The sequence below is a fragment of the Oncorhynchus gorbuscha genome, linkage group LG12 (assembly GCF_021184085.1).
Source record: "Oncorhynchus gorbuscha isolate QuinsamMale2020 ecotype Even-year linkage group LG12, OgorEven_v1.0, whole genome shotgun sequence".
In the NCBI taxonomy this organism is placed as follows: Eukaryota; Metazoa; Chordata; class Actinopteri; order Salmoniformes; family Salmonidae; genus Oncorhynchus; species Oncorhynchus gorbuscha.
This window is the reverse complement of record NC_060184.1, coordinates 63,285,260-63,303,669: the sequence shown is the minus strand read 5'-3', so window position 1 is coordinate 63,303,669 and position 18,410 is coordinate 63,285,260. Positions and strand designations below refer to the sequence as shown.

Genomic DNA, 18,410 nt, shown 5'->3' with positions numbered 1-18,410 from the left:
TCACTCTGGCCTTGGACTAACACACCTGAAACCAATAAGGAATCTTTTACTAAGATCTTAAAGCTGAGTGGGGTGTGTTGTGTTTGGGGCTCTGCAGGGCCACGGACCCCTAGGGGCAGGATGGGGTGACCCAGTTAAGTTGTGTGCAAGAAGAGCTCTACAGTACTATTAGGTGTGAATTATATGGAGAACGTGCTATTTCTGTGTGCTAATGTGTGTTGTATGTGTGTTTTTATTCAACTTTTTTGTTATCCAAAAGATGAGAAGGAAGTTGTTTTGTGGAGAGGGTGGAGTTATTGACTAGACTGGTGGGGCTCGGGCTCGCAGGCAGCTCGGGCTGGCCTGGTGGTCTGGCTGAAAAGTTACATATAGGATGTCATAATCAAGACAAACAAAAGTTACGTCTTTGTACTTTACTTGTTGTTCATTTGGTTATTGGTTAAAGGTGCAACACAATAATGATTATTGAATTATCATTGATCTAGTATTATTGATCAGTCTTATCAATCACTTAAACATATTCAACAATGATATCTTACCTAGCTTGATGACTGTGGGCATTCTTGCTTACTTTTTGTTGTTCTAAACAGAGACGGCTAGAAGGGCCCTGGATCGTATTAGATTGCAGGAAATGAACTTTAGATGCCCCAAAAAATTTTATGCCCCCTCCCCCACTTCTAAAATCACAGTTGCGCTCCTGGTATAGTATTATGATGCTACAGATTTGGGTGAATTTGGAGGCGCATTACTCAGCCCTGAACCCATCTGCTCTTCATAAATGTTCATCTTTCCTCCTCTTCTGAAATGTGATGAGACAAGGCAGTGCATAGTAATCTCTCTGGGAGTGTTCCTTTTAAAGCTATCTATCTAACTACACGGGAAAGGAAACACCTGGAGAGAAAACGTTGACATGCTGGAGATGTCAGACTAACACATGTTGTAATCATCCAGGCCTGAATCCAGGGCCAGAGATACTGTATGCATACATAACTTAACTTGAATGTTCACACTATGTATGCATCGATGCCAATACGGAGATATGCACAAAGTTAAAAGAGACAAGTTATGACTGTGTGTTGATACTGGCAGGGAATGAACGGTGTGCGTGTGTGTATGTCTATCCATTAGTGCTTGTGTACGAGCAAGTGTGACACATAGCTGTATTCGTGACAACAGGCGGTGACAGAGATCATAAAAGTGAGAGATGTGAGGAGAAGAGAGAGAGCGACAGAGAGCGAAAGAGAGAGAGAGAGAGATGTTTGGAGAGTGACAGAGCCATCGAGGCAGAAGGAAGTGAGTTATCCAATTATAGAGTCTCAGGTAATGTGTTAGCAGCCTCATCACCACACCGGTAATTAAACAAGCAAGGTGACTTTCAGAGACAGGAGACACCTCCCCTCTTAATCACACTAATGCACTGGCCTACCGTGGCCTCCACAGTGTAATGAACAGACCTACTGACTAATCAAACGCCTACACCAAGCCAAGACAGTTTCATCCATTCAATCAGATGTAATTCAATGGGATTTAATACATCTTTATTGCACCATAACAGTAATCTGTTTCTAGTGGTATAGTTTAAACTGAACATTCAATATTCCCAGCACTGACTCAGTGGGTACAGAGGGTAGTGATGTAAGGGCTACAGCTGACTCCTGAGTGCACATTGGATAAGAGCAAACTATTAAAATGCAGTAAAGTCCACCACATATACATTATGTTCAATTACTCTAGACATGCACGTTCTGGTTTAGTGCATGATGATTTCATATCAGTCCTAGCCCCAAGTCATGCCATTCATCAGGAGTGAAGCATGAAGACTGGTAGAAGCAGCACTTCACACTACATCCTCCCTGTCTACTGTTGAAACTCATTAGAATGTGGGATGGGTGAACATAATGGATGGCTGTGTTTAAACATTGATTATTTACTGGCTGTGGATGGGGAAGTGGTCAGGCACACACACAGACACGCACACGCACACACACACACGCACGCACGCACGCACGCACACACACGCATATACACGCAGACACACTCACACACTCGCACGCACACAGAAAATAATGCATTGCGTTGGGCATTAAAACAGGCTGCTGTCTGATACAGAGGGGCTCAAGGTTGGGCAGAATTACCTGAATGATGGACGACTGTTTTCATCTCTGCACTGATCCCAGGGGAATAATAACAGCTCAAATTAGAATGAATTATCTCCTCTCACTCTCTCTTTCTCTGTCTCCCTCTCCCTCTTACGTATCTCCCTCTCTTCCCTCTCTCTCTCTCTCTCTCTCTCTCTCTCTCTCTCTCTCTCTCTCTCTCTCTCTCTCTCTCTCTCTCTCTCTCTCTCTCTCTCTTTCTCTCAATTCAATTTAAAGGGCTTTATTGGCATGGGAAACGTATATTTACATTGCCAAAGCAAGTGAAATAGATAAAAAAACAAAAGTGAAATAAACAATCAAAATGAACAGTAAACATTACACTCACAAACGTTTCAAAGGAATAGAGACATTTCAAATCTCATATAATGGCTATGTACAGTGCTATAATGATGTTCAAATAGTTAAAGTACAAAAGGGAAAATAAATCAACATAAATATATGTTGGATTTACAATGATGTTTGTTCTTCACTGGTTGCCCTTTTCTTGTGGAAACAGGTCACAAATATTGCTACTGTGATGGCGCACTGTGGTATTTCACCCAATAGATATAGGAGTTTATCAAAATTGGATTTGTTTTCGAATACTTTGTCGGTCTTTGTAATCTGAGGGAAATATGTGTCTCTAATATGGTCATACATTTGGCAGGAGGTTAGGAAGTGCAGCTCAGTTTCCACGTAATTTTGTGGGCAGGGTGCACATAGCCTGTCTTCTCTTGAGTGCCAGGTCTGCCTCCAACGGCCTCTCTCCCCTTTTCCCCAACACTCCCACCAGTACATCCCTTAAAGCGGCCTCTCCAGGCCTCTCCAATCCTAACCTTAACCATTCGGGCCCAAATGCAGGACTGTCCGTAGGTCAGTGTCTGGGGCTTACTTTATTCAGCCTTCTCTTCCTGAACACAGTGCCAGTTCTCTCCACCAGGGGGAGGTGCTGTCCCTCACCTTCCCAACGACACTCAGTAGCCTCCCACTGCTCCACAGGGCCACAGCTGACTTTATGAAGAGGTGGATCCAAACTCATCTGCAGCCAAATTCATTCCCAGACATTTTGTAATAAAAAAGTGCCCCTTTCCCCACCCAGGAGCCTTCCCCCCACTGCCCCAGGCATAAATTAAATAATAATAAAGTGGCCTGATGAAATACACTAGACCTCCAACTGAAAGCTCGGAGGTCCTCTAGCTCAGTCTGCTGCAGAGGAGCACTTTATACGAACTTCAAAAACATAGGTCTAATTGCAATAAAACAACATATTTTTAATGGAAGCTTGGTCAGAGAGGAAGATGAGAATCGAGAGGTTTTACTCAGCCCAAAGTCTTTCCACAAAAATAAGCCCACGATGTGAGGGATTTTTGTATGGAGTTCAATGAGAATGTCAAATTTGGTATGTGAGGCTTAGTTTATCAAATTTAAGTTTCGTAATGGTTAGGCTGTTACGAATGCACTGAAATTAGTGGACACACGTAGCATTTCGGCAACTTCGAAAATTAAATGACTTTATATTGGAGTTGAGATAGATAGACAGAGACACTCATCATGGCTATAACCTGTTTTAGCATGTACATTGCCATTGAGGGCTTCCACCATTTTAAAGTAGTCAACTGGGTGGGGATTCCTATAAGTTGGGAGCAATCAGCCAATGAAAAATAAGAAAATGTTCTACTTTAGAATGTCAATGCTGTCACAGACACTATAGGGAAAGGGAGATATCTAGTTAGTTGTACAACTAAATGCATCTCCCTCATTTAACCCAACCCCTCTGAATCAGAGAGGTGCGTAGGTCTGCCTTAATGGGGAACAGTGGTATAACTGCCTTGCTCATGGGGCATAATGGCAGATTTTTGACCTTGTCAGCTCAGGGATTCGATCCAACAACATTTCTGTTACTGGCACAATGCTCCTACCCACCAAGCTACCTGCCAGGCTACCTACCTGCCAGGCTACCTATAATGGTACAGATACAAAGATAAGTCCTCTATCTCTATGGCAAGTTGTTCACATGCGTATCTGCCCTCTCATTGGCTAGACTGGTCCCATACGATCTTGCCTCCTCCCGCCTGCCTTCTATCTTTGAGGACTTGTACTGTATTTCCATTGTTAGAGCGGTCACTTGACTATCCTGTCAATATAATAGACAATGGATGTATTCGAGAAGATGACAAGTGGGGGACCATTGTGTGTTGCATTCTGTGGATAAAACTTGCTTCTACAGGTCGACTGCATGAACTTTACAGAAATCATGCAGTTGCTCTCCACCAGCTTCATCCTGCAGCCATCACCTGCATTGTGGGAGACTCTATTGTCAACCAATCATTAGGGTGTTTTTGTTTGACCCACGTGAACCTGACCAAAGACATGCCTGAAACAGGAACTCATTTGCTGCAATTCATGTGTAGCCTACAGTGAATAGATAAATGTGATATTTTAGGCACTCTTAATAATCAGTTGTATAATGTACACACATACAGTAGGATTTCAGTTTGTGAGTGTGATATCGGTGTTTATTTCGGCATTTTATAAACAATGGCAACACTGCCATGTTCATCTGAGCCTTACTGTTGGGAAACCACATTAGTGCCTATGTCTTGAGAAGCAGAAGGAGAAAAACAATGTCTATAGATGCTGGGTGACTAAACAGATGTTGTCTGGGGAAATCAAACAAGGAGAAGTATATATATATATATATACTTATCCTTGTTTGATATCCCCAGACAACATCTGAATGATCCTACAGTATATGCATATGTTTTCCATATGTTTTCCAGATCATCTATATAGTGGCTTTAAGCATACAACATATGGATTCAACTGTACCCAGTCACAAATCAACCAAACATTGATATACTGTATGTCTATAGGTTTATATACCTTGCAAAAAAGGAAAGTAATCAATGTATAAGACAATCACTGTATGTGGATGACCCATATGTCTACATACATATGCTGTCTCATAAACGCCAGATCTCAGACATCTCAATGTCTGTTTGAATGCAGAGATTGGCATGTGAAGAGAAGCCACTGAGGATGTAGATCTATACGTCCCAGGGGACTCTAGGAATTGATGAGGCATGAAGAGGCTGACAGCTCTGCTGTCGCTCACACACATCTCCCACCCTAGGTATAATTGCATGCTGGGTAATAACAGGAATGTCTCTCTCTCTCTTGTTCATCATTCTGTCTCTCTGCCTCTTCTGGATGTCAGAATATGCAAAGAGTGTGTAAGGAGTGTTCAGTCATGAGTGTGCTGTTTTAGGTTTTTACCTATTCAGCCAGATAGTATCTATGGACCTTCGTAGTTGGTTGGCAGTTGGTGTACCAGCCTGTTTAGACGGAGTTGCACAGAGGTTGGGAATGCAGCTCAAAGAGAGTATCTGCTGAGTAGATGTTGTGTACCTGCATATTGCCTGGTGGTACCTGCATGTTTAAATGATATTGATGATTTTGCTCTGCAGTTCTGAATGCAGCTCTGGATCAGAGTATTGCTAGGCATTGGTTGATTGACTTAGGCAGCAGTGTTGCCGGGGAAACGGCACATCCTGGCCTCACAAAGAGGAAACGGACTCGCACACAAACAACTGCACTGCCTATTCATTAAACACTCACACACGGACACACACACACTCACAAACACATGCAAACCAATCTAACACTTGTAACTGATGCAGATCTGTATGTGTATTTAAAGAGAGCGAAAGAGAGAGACAGAGAGAGAGATGGAGAAAGAGAGAGAGAGAGAGAGAGAGAGAGAGAGCGAGAGGGAGGGAGAGAAAGAGAGAGAGTACCTTAAAAGGAGAGTTCAGTGCCTTTCGTTCACACTGAGCCGGGCCACTGAGTCATCCTCCATTCTATCCCCCCTATCATCCTCAGCAGGAGTACAATGGCCTCCCTGTGAAAACCTCTCTCCCCTGTCAATTTAAACTACTCAATCAATGGGAGATGGGTGTCTGTGTTTCTCTCTCTCTAGTGTGTATATCCAGGGATGAAAGTAGATGTCCTTCCTTCATGGTACAGGGAACCTCCTATGTGTACACACACAAAATGGGCCTAGTCATAGAGTGACATATACAATCCCTATTAATTTAATAGGATCTCTTTGGGCCTAGAAGTCGTTTAACTTAACTAAAATGTATTATGTTTTAATGTGGCATAAACACAACCAGTCATGATGTTTTAATCTGATTGTCAAACAATCAAAGGCTCATCATGTAGGCTACTCAGGTACGTTCCATTACCCACAAATTAATTCCAGCAGCAAAACAGTGCTCTGTACAGCCGCCATTTGATAAATGGAAATAAATATCTGTTAAAACACCAAAAAATGTAATGATATTCGGCGACTGTCATTATGTCTGCACTAGCCTGGATTGATGCGTCTTCAGCTGTCTGTGTGCGTCAGTCTCGGCTAGTCATCTCTGCCTTGAAAATATGTCAGTGTTCTCCTTGAACCACAACGCATTTTGGAGCGTAGCCTATACCACCCGTTTTCAAGTCCATTCGCTCATTTGTCATGCTGCTGACATGCGGCCATGATAAATAATGTTGTAATAGTCTACAGTTTCCTTGACATTTTGGTTGAATTATTGAGATAGGCTCATGTTTTACCAGTACGGCGTACCCTCACTATTTCTTTTTGCCGGGACGCCTTACTGGACCGTATTGGTTTACTTTCACCCCTGTATATATCTATCTCTCCTTTCTGTGTTTGTGTTCTGTCTGTGTACGTGCGTGTTAGCTATGAAAGCTCTCAAACAGAATTGAGAGGGGATGTGAATACTATGGTTTCTGGGGGAAAAGCACATTTTGAGATTCAGTGAGTACTCACTTTGTCTCTCTCTCTCTCTCTCTCTCTCTCTCTCTCTCTCTCTCTCTCTCTCTCTTTTGCTCTCCTCCCTCTCCCCCACTCATTCTCTCCCCCTCACACTGCCTCTCTATCGCGCCAAGATAGTTCAGTTACTGTAATACATCATTCCAAGGAAGAATCTCAGCTGCATGTGAATGGTGTGAATGACATGCCATCACTACCACATTCATATAGACAGACTCAGACAGTCTGTCTAAGGTACTGTAGCGTTTCCCCTATGAATGGATCATGAACAGGGTGAGAAGACTTAGGCACTCACTAGATGTCCACATTACAAAGGACAGCATTGGTGAGCAAGCAGTGAGCCCATAAGCTACCCACTGGGCACAAACAAGTTGAATTAATGTTGTATCAACATCATTTGAAAATCTACGTGGAAATGTGACCATAGTATATTTCTCATACATCCTCAATGATGCTCTCTAGACCTAGTGTATATAGCAATTGTAATGTCATCAACAGGTTTTGTTTCAATTCAACCCAGAATTCAACTAAAAATAGACAATACAATAGGCTGAGGGTTTCAAGCTCTGGTTGATTTCCAATGTAATGATATTTAGTGATGTTGAATTGTGTTTGGTTGTCAACGTAACCAAATATCAACATGTGAAAGACATTTATCTTCTGCTTGGATAGTTCCATCTGTGCCACTGACCTACTCTGGCTTTAATTCCAGTTTGTCTGCAAATTAATCATTGATATGTTGGATTCACATCCCAAAAATCTAAGTTAAAGAATAGGACTAAATCAAATCCAACTGTATTTAAAGTTTGATTTGATTTAGTGTTATTCTTTAACTTACATTTTTGGCTGAGATGGAGACATGAATCCAACATATTATTAACAATGATTCATTTGTAGACAAACTGTAATTAAAGACACCGATGGAACTATCAAAGCAGAAGATTCATCTCCTTCAAATGTTGACATTTGGTTGCATTGACAATTAAATATAACTTTTTAAATACAAGAAATCGCCTATTAATTTGTCAACACGTTAACAAATGATATGTTGGATTCACGTTTCCAACTCAACCAAAGTTAAGGACTGGGATTAAGCCAGTGGCTCAGATGATCAGATAATTAGCTCAGATCAAAGCAGTACATCTCCTTTAAATGTTGATATATGGTTGCATTGTCAATCAAACACAATTCAATATGACTTTTGTAATACAGTAAATACAGTACACCTTACAAACTAATGTAACATTCACCCTTAAAATGAATAACACTTTGAGGTTACTGTAACTATACGGTACATTTCTTATTATGTAATCCTACAACATGCATAGGTTGTTGCAGGGGAGATTCTATTTTATTTCATCTTTATTTAACCAGGTAGGCCAGTTGAGGGGGAGATCTTCACAATTGCTTTAATAATCTGCACAGAATCTCAAACGGCATTGAACACTTACACCATGTACTTTTAATGTAATCTCAACTTCAATCCTAGTCACTTGGTTCTGCTATTTCGATGAAGCACAGTGATAACATATTCATCTGTTATATAAAAAAACAATTATCTGACATTGTATTTCCATTGGAATTTGGTTGTGCTTTTAGATGGTTTAAAGTGTAGTGATAACACTAGAAATTCAACTAACTTTTGGCTGCTTTTTTTAGTGAATGAATACAGGTTGTATTCTCATTGATCAACGTTTCAACCAAATATTACCCAATTATCCACGTTGAAATGACGTGGTGTGCCCATTTGGTATTGTCCTAAGGGTACAGGTTAGGATCGATGGTTAAAACAAGATTAATCCTTGTACATATTTTCATTCACGAATGGCCAGATAATGAAGATCCTACCTCTGATACTTCGTTCATCCCCTTTTAACACTGCAGTGTAACAGCCCTGTGGCTGATACACTCCCTAATGGAACGTTCCCTCTCCAGTCACGAGGAGCTGTTTAAACGCTCATAAAAGTAAATGAGATCCTTAGACTGCACCTCTGCCCACAGCGGTTTAGCCCAAGCCCATTCTCTCTCTCTCAATGGACACGGCCATAAACGAGCTGATGAATCGACCACGCCCGTGTTTCTTTAATAGCCGCCACTAAAGATAGACTGCGGCTGGGTTGTTTTTATTTTCTGTGTAACGCTGCAGACGTAGTAGGGTTAGGGGTCCAGTATAAGAGGTGGGGGTGGGGGACATTAATGCACCCGATCTGTACCCTCCCCCATCCCAATGTACATCGTATATAGACTTGTTTATACTGTATTATTGACTGTATGTTTGTTTTACTCCATGTGTAACTCTGTGTCGTTGTGTGTGTCAAACTGCTTTGCTTTACCTTGGCCAGGTCACAATTGTTGCCTACCTGGTTAAATAAAGGTCAAATAAAATGAAATAAATGTAAAAAATGTTCCAGTAAATGTCTTTACTGTATGGCTTCTTGAAGAGGATATTTGTGTGTGTGTGTGTGTGTGTGTGTGTGTGTGTGTGTGTGTGTGTGTGTGTGTGTGTGTGTGTGTGTGTGTGTGTGTGTGTGTGTGTGTGTGTGTGTGTGCACGTGTGTGTGTGTGTGTGTGTGTGTGTGTGTGTGTGCACGTGTGTGTGTGTGTGTGTGTGTGTGTGTGTGTGTGTGTGTGTGTGTGTGTGTGTGTGTGTGTGTGTGTGTGTGTGTGTGTGTGTGTGTGTGTGTGTGTGTGTGTGTGTGTGTGTGTGTGTGTGTGTGTGAACGCATATGCATATACTATCAACAGTCCCTTACGTTCTTGGAAGGTGGTGAAGAGTATCCTGAAGCGGCTCCGACGGCTTCCCTGATCGGCCCACATCCTGATCACCCCCGTGGTGGACACCAGCATCACGTCGTTGGCCACCGTAGAGCAGAACTTGTTCTTCAGGTCCTCTACGGACGCACTGCCGTCGTACACCGCCACAAAGTTACGCTTACACTCATTACTGTTCTGCATCTCATAGTCCAGGAAACGCAGGTAGATCTGGGGTGGAGAGGACGTGGAGGAGAGTGAGGAGAGAGAGACAAGGGAAACGGGAGGGATTTGACAAGGAGAGGTGGAATAAAAATAGAATAAAGGACAAATGGAGAAGGAAAAATAGCAAAGGCGTTTGACAAAGATAGACAGAGGATGAGGGATAGAGATGTCATGAGAAAGGGAGAAGGAGAAATGAGGAAGGGGGAGAAAGAAGTGTTTAGTCATTCCTCCAGGCTGTAGGTGTGTCACTGTCAGTCGTCACATCATCATTCAGTCACTGATATAGCAGCAAGCCTTGTAATGGAACTGCCTGAATAAGGTCACAGTCATTGCATTTACTTCAATCAAACCATGATAAACTTACTCAAACCCACTGAGAGGAGCTCTTAGGTTTTCTCATCCATGTCTGTGGCTCTCGTAGATCAAACATGTGTCTTTACAAAACCTACAGTCATCCAGTGGTGTAAAGTATTTAAGTAAAAATACTTTAAAGTACTACTTAAGTAGTTTTTGGGGTTGTCTGTACTTTACTTTACTATTTATATTTTTGACAACTTTTACTTTTACTTCACTACATTCACTACATTCATAAAGAAAATGATATACTTTATCCCTGATACCCAAAAGTACTCTTTACATTTCATATGCTTAGCATGACAGGAAAATGGTCAAATTCACACACTTATCAAGTGAACATCCCTGATCATCCCTACTGCCTCTGATCTGGCGGACTCACTAAACACACATGCTTCTTTCGTAAATGATGTCTGAGTGTGCCCCTGGCTATCTGTAATTCATAAAAAATGCAAGAAAATGGTTCCGTCTAGTTTGCTTAATATAAGGAATGTGAACTAATTTATACTTTTACTTTTGATACATAAGTATATTTAAAACCAAATACTTTTAGACTTTTTCTCAAGTATTATTTTACTGGGTGACTTTCACTTTTTATTGAGTCATTTTGTATTAAGGTATCTTTACTTTTACTCAAGTATGACAATTGGGTACTTTTTCCACCACCGCAGTCATCACACTCAGCACTACTGAGAGATCAGAGAAGTTGAAGATGAATCATTCAACGGTTCACTCACTAAGCTTCATACAGTATGATTGTAAGGCATGTCAACACATCACAGTCTTCCTGTCTCTCTTTGGCGGATTGTCTACAGACAATCAGCAGCGTAGCCTAGTGGTTAGAGCGTTGGACTAGTAACCGGAAGGTTGCGAGTTCAAACCCCCGAGCTGACAAGGCAGTTAACCCACTGTTCCCAGGCTGTCATTGAAAATAAGAATATGTTCTTAACTGACTTGCCTGGTTAAATAAAGGTAAAATTAAAAATTCAAAGAAAATTTGTGATGAACCTTATCACACAAATAACAATGGAATAAAGCAAGAAACAAACTTGTTACCTTCTCACATCACTGCCAGCCAGACCGTTGAAATATGAACCATATTGTGATAATGAGGATCCTGTCTCACAGAAGGATCAAAGGGCATAGAGTTTTCCCTACGCGTATGACCTAACCAGGAAAAACTCCAGGCACTAGTTATGGACTCTCACTAAGGCGCCAGAGTTGTTCCTGGTTAGGTCTTGTGATCAGTAAAAAATCAGGCCCCTAGTTATAACCGCAACTTCCACTTCCACATAACAGCCTGACCAATCTCAGTTAGTCTGAATCCCTGTCTATAAATATGAACCACATATTTCATAATGACCCTTTCCCATAGCAGCTCTTCACTGTAAGATTAACACTTCCTGACATCTCCAGCATCAGAGCCTGCCATTCGTTCATCAGACTGAGATTGGCCAATCACAGCTGCCGTTCTGGCCCGCTGCGCATAACGCCTACCATCATTAGCGTTAATGAGCTGCCGACACGGGACGCGTGGTAGGGAAAGGTAACGCTTTAACTGACAAACGGCACAGAAGCACAAAACTAATGGAGCCTGCAGTGTCAGCTCGGCTTCAACCAACAGATAAGTGGAATAGATAGGGAGAGGAAAAATCTCTCACTCTCTGTCTCTCTCTCTCTGTGTCTGTCTCTCTCTCTCTCTGTGTCTCTCTCTCTCTCTGTGTCTGTCTGTCTCTCTTTCTCTCTGTGTCTGTCTGTCTATCTGTCTGTCTGTCTGTCTCTCTCTCTCTCTGTGTCTGTCTGTCTGTCTGTCTGTCTGTCTGTCTGTCTGTCTGTCTGTCTGTCTGTCTGTCTGTCTGTCTGTCTGTCTGTCTGTCTGTCTGTCTGTCTGTCTGTCTGTCTGTCTGTCTGTCTCTCTCGCTCTATGTCTCTCTCGCTCTCTGTCAAATCAAATCAAATCAAATTTTATTTGTCACATACACATGGTTAGCAGATGTTAATGCGAGTGTAGCGAAATGCTTGTGCTTCTAGTTCCGACAATGCAGTGATAACCAACAAGTAATCTAACTAACAATTCCAAAACTACTGTTTTATACACAGTGTAAGGGGATAAGGAACATGTACATAAGGATATATGAATGAGTGATGGTACAGAGCAGCATACAGTAGATGGTATCGAGTACAGTATATACATATGAGATGAGTGTGTAGACAAAGTAAACAAAGTGGCATAGTTAAAGTGGCTAGTGATACATGTGTTACATAAGGATGCAGTCGATGATGTAGAGTACAGTATATACATATGCATATGAGATTAATAATGTAGGGTAAGTAACATTATATAAGGTAGCATTGTTTAAAGTGGCTAGTGATATATTTACATCATTTCCCATCAATTCCCATTATTAAAATGGCTGGAGTTGGGTCAGTGTCAATGACAGTGTGTTGGCAGCAGCCACTCAGTGTTAGTGGTGGCTGTTTAACAGTCTGATGGCCTTGAGATAGAAGCTGTTTTTCAGTCTCTCGGTCCCAGCTTTGATGCACCTGTACTGACCTCGCCTTCTGGATGATAGCGGGGTGAACAGGCAGTGGTTCGGGTGGTTGATGTCCTTGATGATCTTTATGGCCTTCCTGTAACAACGGGTGGTGTAGGTGTCCTGGAGGGCAGGTAGTTTGCCCCCGGTGATGCGTTGTGCAGTCCTCACTACCCTCTGGAGAGCCTTACGGTTGAGGGCGGAGCAGTTGCCGTACCAGGCGGTGATACAGCCCGCCAGGATGCTCTCGATTGTGCATCTGTAGAAGTTTGTGAGTGCTTTTGGTGACAAGCCGAATTTCTTCAGCCTCCTGAGGTTGAATAGGCGCTGCTGCGCCTTCTTCACGACGCTGTCAGTGTGAGTGGACCAATTCAGTTTGTCTGTGATGTGTATGCCGAGGAACTTAAAACTAGCTACCCTCTCCACTACTGTTCCATCGATGTGGATAGGGGGGTGTTCCCTCTGCTGTTTCCTGAAGTCCACAATCATCTCCTTAGTTTTGTTGACGTTGAGTGTGAGGTTATTTTCCTGACACCACACTCCGAGGGCCCTCACCTCCTCCCTGTAGGCCGTCTCGTCGTTGTTGGTAATCAAGCCTACCACTGTTGTGTCGTCCGCAAACTTGATGATTGAGTTGGAGGCGTGCGTGGCCACGCAGTCGTGGGTGAACAGGGAGTACAGGAGAGGGCTCAGAACGCACCCTTGTGGGGCCCCCGTGTTGAGGATCAGCGGGGAGGAGATGTTGTTGCCTACCCTCACCACCTGGGGGCGGCCCGTCAGGAAGTCCAGGTGCACAGGACGGGGTCGAGACCCAGGGTCTCGAGCTTGATGACGAGCTTGGAGGGTACTATGGTGTTGAATGCCGAGCTGTGTCTCTCTCTCTGTCTCTGTGTCTCTCTCTCTGTGTCTCTCTCTCTGTGTCTGTCTGTCTGTCTGTCTGTCTGTCTGTCTGTCTGTCTGTCTGTCTGTCTGTCTGTCTGTCTGTCTGTCTGTCTGTCTGTCTGTCTGTCTGTCTGTCTGTCTGTCTGTCTGTCTGTCTCTCTCTCTCTCTCTCTCTCTCTCTCTCTCTCTCTCTCTCTCTCTCTCTCTCTCTCTCTCTCTCTCTCTCTCTCTCTCTCTCTCTCTCTCTCTCTCTCTCTCTCTCATGCCATTAGGAATTAATACAACGAAAGTAAATTTATGACCAATTTGCTTCTTTGAGGTGGAAATGGACTACATATTTTTATGCCTTTTGAGTATGTGTGTGTTTATGTGTGTTCATGTGTGTGTAAGATAGAGAGAGACCGAGAGAAAGAGGTGAGAAACTCACTTTGCTCTCTCTCTCTCTCTCTCTCTCTCTCTCTCTCATGCCACTAGGAGTTAAAACAACGAATGTCAGTTTATGACCAATTAAAAGATGTGACCATTCAAATAAAGTCATCCCACACAACATTAGTTAGCTAATCCCAAAGCGCCTCCCTGTCCACATGTTACTTTGAGCTAGTAATGAGATAGGTGTCGTAACCGACTTCAGTGGGTAAATTGTTTGTTTGTATATCAGTATTGTTTGTTTCTATATCACATTTTAACACTATTATGGCTCTAGCCAGAAGTTTTGCTCTTCTTGCGTTTCTGATTTATTCTACAATTCAAACATGGAGATGATCCCAAACTCCCGTTCCACCTACACCGAAAGACGTGGATGGAAATCTTCACTTTGATATTGTGAACTTCGGCCATTAACAACTTTACCAGCACCTGATATCACCTTTCCTACGGGAACAGCTGAGCCGCTCGGTAAAGGTACACAGGAAACGCTGCAGCGCCCCTGAGACCGGTGTTAATTCCAACAATCTGCTTGTTACCTTGTGTCTGCCTGCTACTCTGTGTCGATGTACACCCCTGTCCTGCCCCAAACACCACAAAGCAATCTTAAAAACCATGCCCAAACTGTGGTAAGACCGTAAGGAAGAATTCAAAAGCGGGGGCTTGTGACATTTGTGATTTGTTCGTTCACATAATGTGTGGAGCTATCAACCCCTTGTCATATGATGAAGCTATAGTCTCAAAGTAACATTTCGCTTGTTTACAATGTATGCTGTTTAAATGTATGCTGTTTAAATGTATGCTGATTAAATGTATGCTGTTTAAATGTATGCTGTTTAAAGGTATGCTGATTAAATGTATGCTGTTTAAATGTATGCTGTTTAAAGCTATGCTGTTTAAAGGTATGCTGTTTAAAGGTATGCTGTTTAAATGTATGCTGTTTAAATGTATGCTGTTTAAAGGTATGCTGTTTAAAGGTATGCTGTTTAAAGCTATGCTGTTTAAAGGTATGCTGTTTAAAGGTATGCTGTTTAAAGCTATGCTGTTTAAAGGTATGCTGTTTAAATGTATGCTGTTTAAAGGTATGCTGTTTAAAGGTATGTTGTTTAAATGTATGCTGTTTAAAGGTATGCTGTTTAAAGGTATGCTGTTTAAATGTATGCTGTTTAAAGGTATGCTGTTTAAAGGTATGCTGATTAAATGTATGCTGTTTAAATGTATGCTGTTTAAAAGGTATGCTGTTTAAATGTATGCTGTTTAAAGTATGCTGTTTAAATGTATGCTGTTTAAAGGTATGCTGTTTAAATGTATGCTGTTTAAATGTATGCTGTTTAAATGTATGCTGTTTAAAGGTATGCTGTTTAAATGTATGCTGTTTAAAGGTATGCTGTTTAAATGTATGCTGTTTAAATGTATGCTGTTTAAATGGTATGCTGATTAAATGTATGCTGTTTAAATGTATGCTGTTTATGTGAAAAGGTATGCTGTTTAAATGTATGCTGTTTAAAGGTATGCTGTTTAAAGGTATGTTGTTTAAATGTATGCTGTTTAAAGGTATGCTGTTTAAAGGTATGCTGTTTAAAGGTATGCTGTTTAAAGCTATGCTGTTTAAACGTATGCTGTTTAAACATATGCTGATTAAATGTATGCTGTTTAAATGTATGCTGATTAAATGTATGCTGTTTAAATGTATGCTGTTTAAATGTATGCTGTTTAAATGTATGCTGTTTAAAGGTATGCTGTTTAAATGTATGCTGTTTAAAGGTATGCTGTTTAAAGGTATGCTGTTTAAATGTATGCTGTTTAAAGGTATGCTGTTTAAAGGTATGCTGTTTAAATGTATGCTGTTTAAAGGTATGCTGTTTAAAGGTATGCTGATTAAATGTATGCTGTTTAAATGTATGCTGTTTAAAGGTATGCTGTTTAAAGGTATGCTGTTTAAATGTATGCTGTTTAAAGTAATGCTGTTTAAAGGTATGCTGTTTAAAGGTATGCTGTTTAAAGGTATGCTGTTTAAATGTATGCTGTTTAAATGTATGCTGTTTAAATGTATGCTGTTTAAAGTTATGCTGTTTAAAGGTATGCTGTTTAAAGGTATGCTGTTTAAAGGTATGCTGTTTAAATGTATGCTGTATAAAGGTATGCTGTTTAAATGTATGCTGTTTAAATGTATGCTGTTTAAATGCAATGCCAAACATTGGGATGCAGAACACAAGCAGGAATGATGAGTGCAATCTAGATGAGATTGTCGATGTATCTGCAGTGGGCACAGAAAATGACATGTTTGACTGTTTCAATCGGAGAGGACTTCATTTTATCTATGTGAACACACGGAACCTGCTGCCGAAATTAGAGGAATTAAAACTTCTTGCTTCTAACACAGGGGCTGCAGTAGTTGCTGTGACTGTGACATGGCTCGATGGGTCAATTGAGGACGATGAGGTTGAGCTACCGGGTCATAGCATTCATAGAATTGCCCGTAAAGGCTGAAACATGTCTCCTCCGTTACTTTTCTCGGTTCCGTTATTTCCGCTGAAGGCATTCAGTGGCGGCGTGTGTGTTTTTACAAGGAATGATGTGCATTTTAACCCTCGTTCAGGTCTGAAAATGGATGGTCTTGAGGTTACATGGGTAGATATACTTCTTCCTAAATGTCGTCCTATACTTGTTGGTGTGAGCTATCGGCCTCCTAAGCAGAATCATTTCTATGATTTACTTGAATCTAATTGCTGTGATCACAATGTATTGGCTGATAGAGAATTAATTTTTCTTGGCAATATTAATAGAAATGTGCAGTTATCACCGCAGAGAAGTACACTAGTAAATGCCCTGTATATCTTTAATCAGTTATTTGGTCTAAAACAACTGATTGTTGAGCCAACACGGGTGTATTGACAGTAAATCAACTTTGGATTTGATTATTGTATCAGATCAAGAGAACGTCTATCAGTCTTAAATATTGGTTTACGAGATCATATGGTAACCTACTGAACCCATAAGAAATCCAAAATGCTACTAGAGCCAGGTAATAAATGGGTCCTTCTGTTCACCTGATTTAGAATTCATGTTTGTCATTTATTGTCACAATCAAATTCGTTTCCCTCTGCTGGTCTTGTTTGGACTCTCTCGCTCTCTCTTCTCTCTGTCGTTCCGTTCCTGCTGCCAGCTGTTCCATAATATCTACCACACCTGTTCCCGATCCTTTCCCCTGATTAGGAATTCTCTTCCTTGTATTATAATCACAGTCCCGTGTTTTTGCCGTGATTGTGTATATTCCCCCCATCAGATGCTGCGTGTGAGCAAGCAGACACATCGATGGTTCTGAACAAACTTTATTTGACTCTTTGCAAACTGGAATCCATATATCCGGAGGCTGCATTCATTGTAGCTGGGGATTTTAACAAGGCTAATCTGAAAACAAGAACCCCTAAATTTTATCAGCATATCGATTACGCAACCAGGGCTGGAAAAACCTTGGATAATTGCTATTCCAACTTCCGCGACGCATATAAGGCCCTGCCCCGCTCTCCTTTCGGAAAAGCTGACCACGACTCCATTTTGTTGATCCCTGCCTACAGACAGAAACTAAAACAAGAAGCTCCCACGCTGAGGTTTGTTCGACGCTGGTCCGACCAATCTGATTCCACACTCCAAGACTGCTTCCATCACGTGGACTGGGATATGTTCCGTATTGCGTCAGACAACAACATTGACGAATACGCTGATTCGGTGAGCGAGTTCATTGGAACGTGCGTTGAAGATGTCGTACCCATAGCAACGATTAAAACATTCCCAATCCAGAAACCGTGGATTGTTGGCAGCATTCGCGTGAAACTGAAAGCGCGAACCACTGCTTTTAATCAGGGCAAGATGACTGGAAACATGACCGAATACAAACAGTGTAACTATTCCCTCCGCAAGGCAATCAAACAAGCTAAGCGTCAGTATAGAGACAAAGTAGAATCTCAATTCAACGGCTCAGACACAAGAGGTATGTGGCAGGGTCTACAGTCAATCACGGATTACAAAAAGAAAACCAGCCCCATCACGGACCAGGATGTCTAGTGTCTAGCTAGATTACTTATTGGTTATTACTGCATTGTCAGAACTAGAAACACAAGCATTTTGCTACACTCGCATTAACATCTGCTAACCATGTGTATGTGACAAATAAAATTCGATTTGATTTGATTTAAATACATGAAGGTCTATGAAACAATATTCAAAATAACGTTTTGTAGAAGTACTTGGAATTTTGGATTG

The 18,410-nt window shown here is 41.6% G+C and overlaps 1 protein-coding gene across 5 annotated transcripts in view; it reads right to left on the bottom strand.

The window, feature by feature from the left end:
• neto1l (neuropilin (NRP) and tolloid (TLL)-like 1, like) overlaps positions 1-18,410 on the bottom strand; it is a 203,474-nt gene that overhangs the window by 29,063 nt on the left and 156,001 nt on the right. For all 5 annotated transcript variants that reach the window (XR_006830765.1, XM_046292563.1, XM_046292566.1 and 2 more), the window contains exon 7: positions 9,732-9,960. Coding sequence is in view for 4 of the 5 variants with exons in the window: in XM_046292563.1 (XP_046148519.1) it covers positions 9,732-9,960 (229 nt within the window). In the remaining variant the exon portion in view is untranslated. The remainder of the gene's footprint in view (positions 1-9,731; positions 9,961-18,410) is intronic.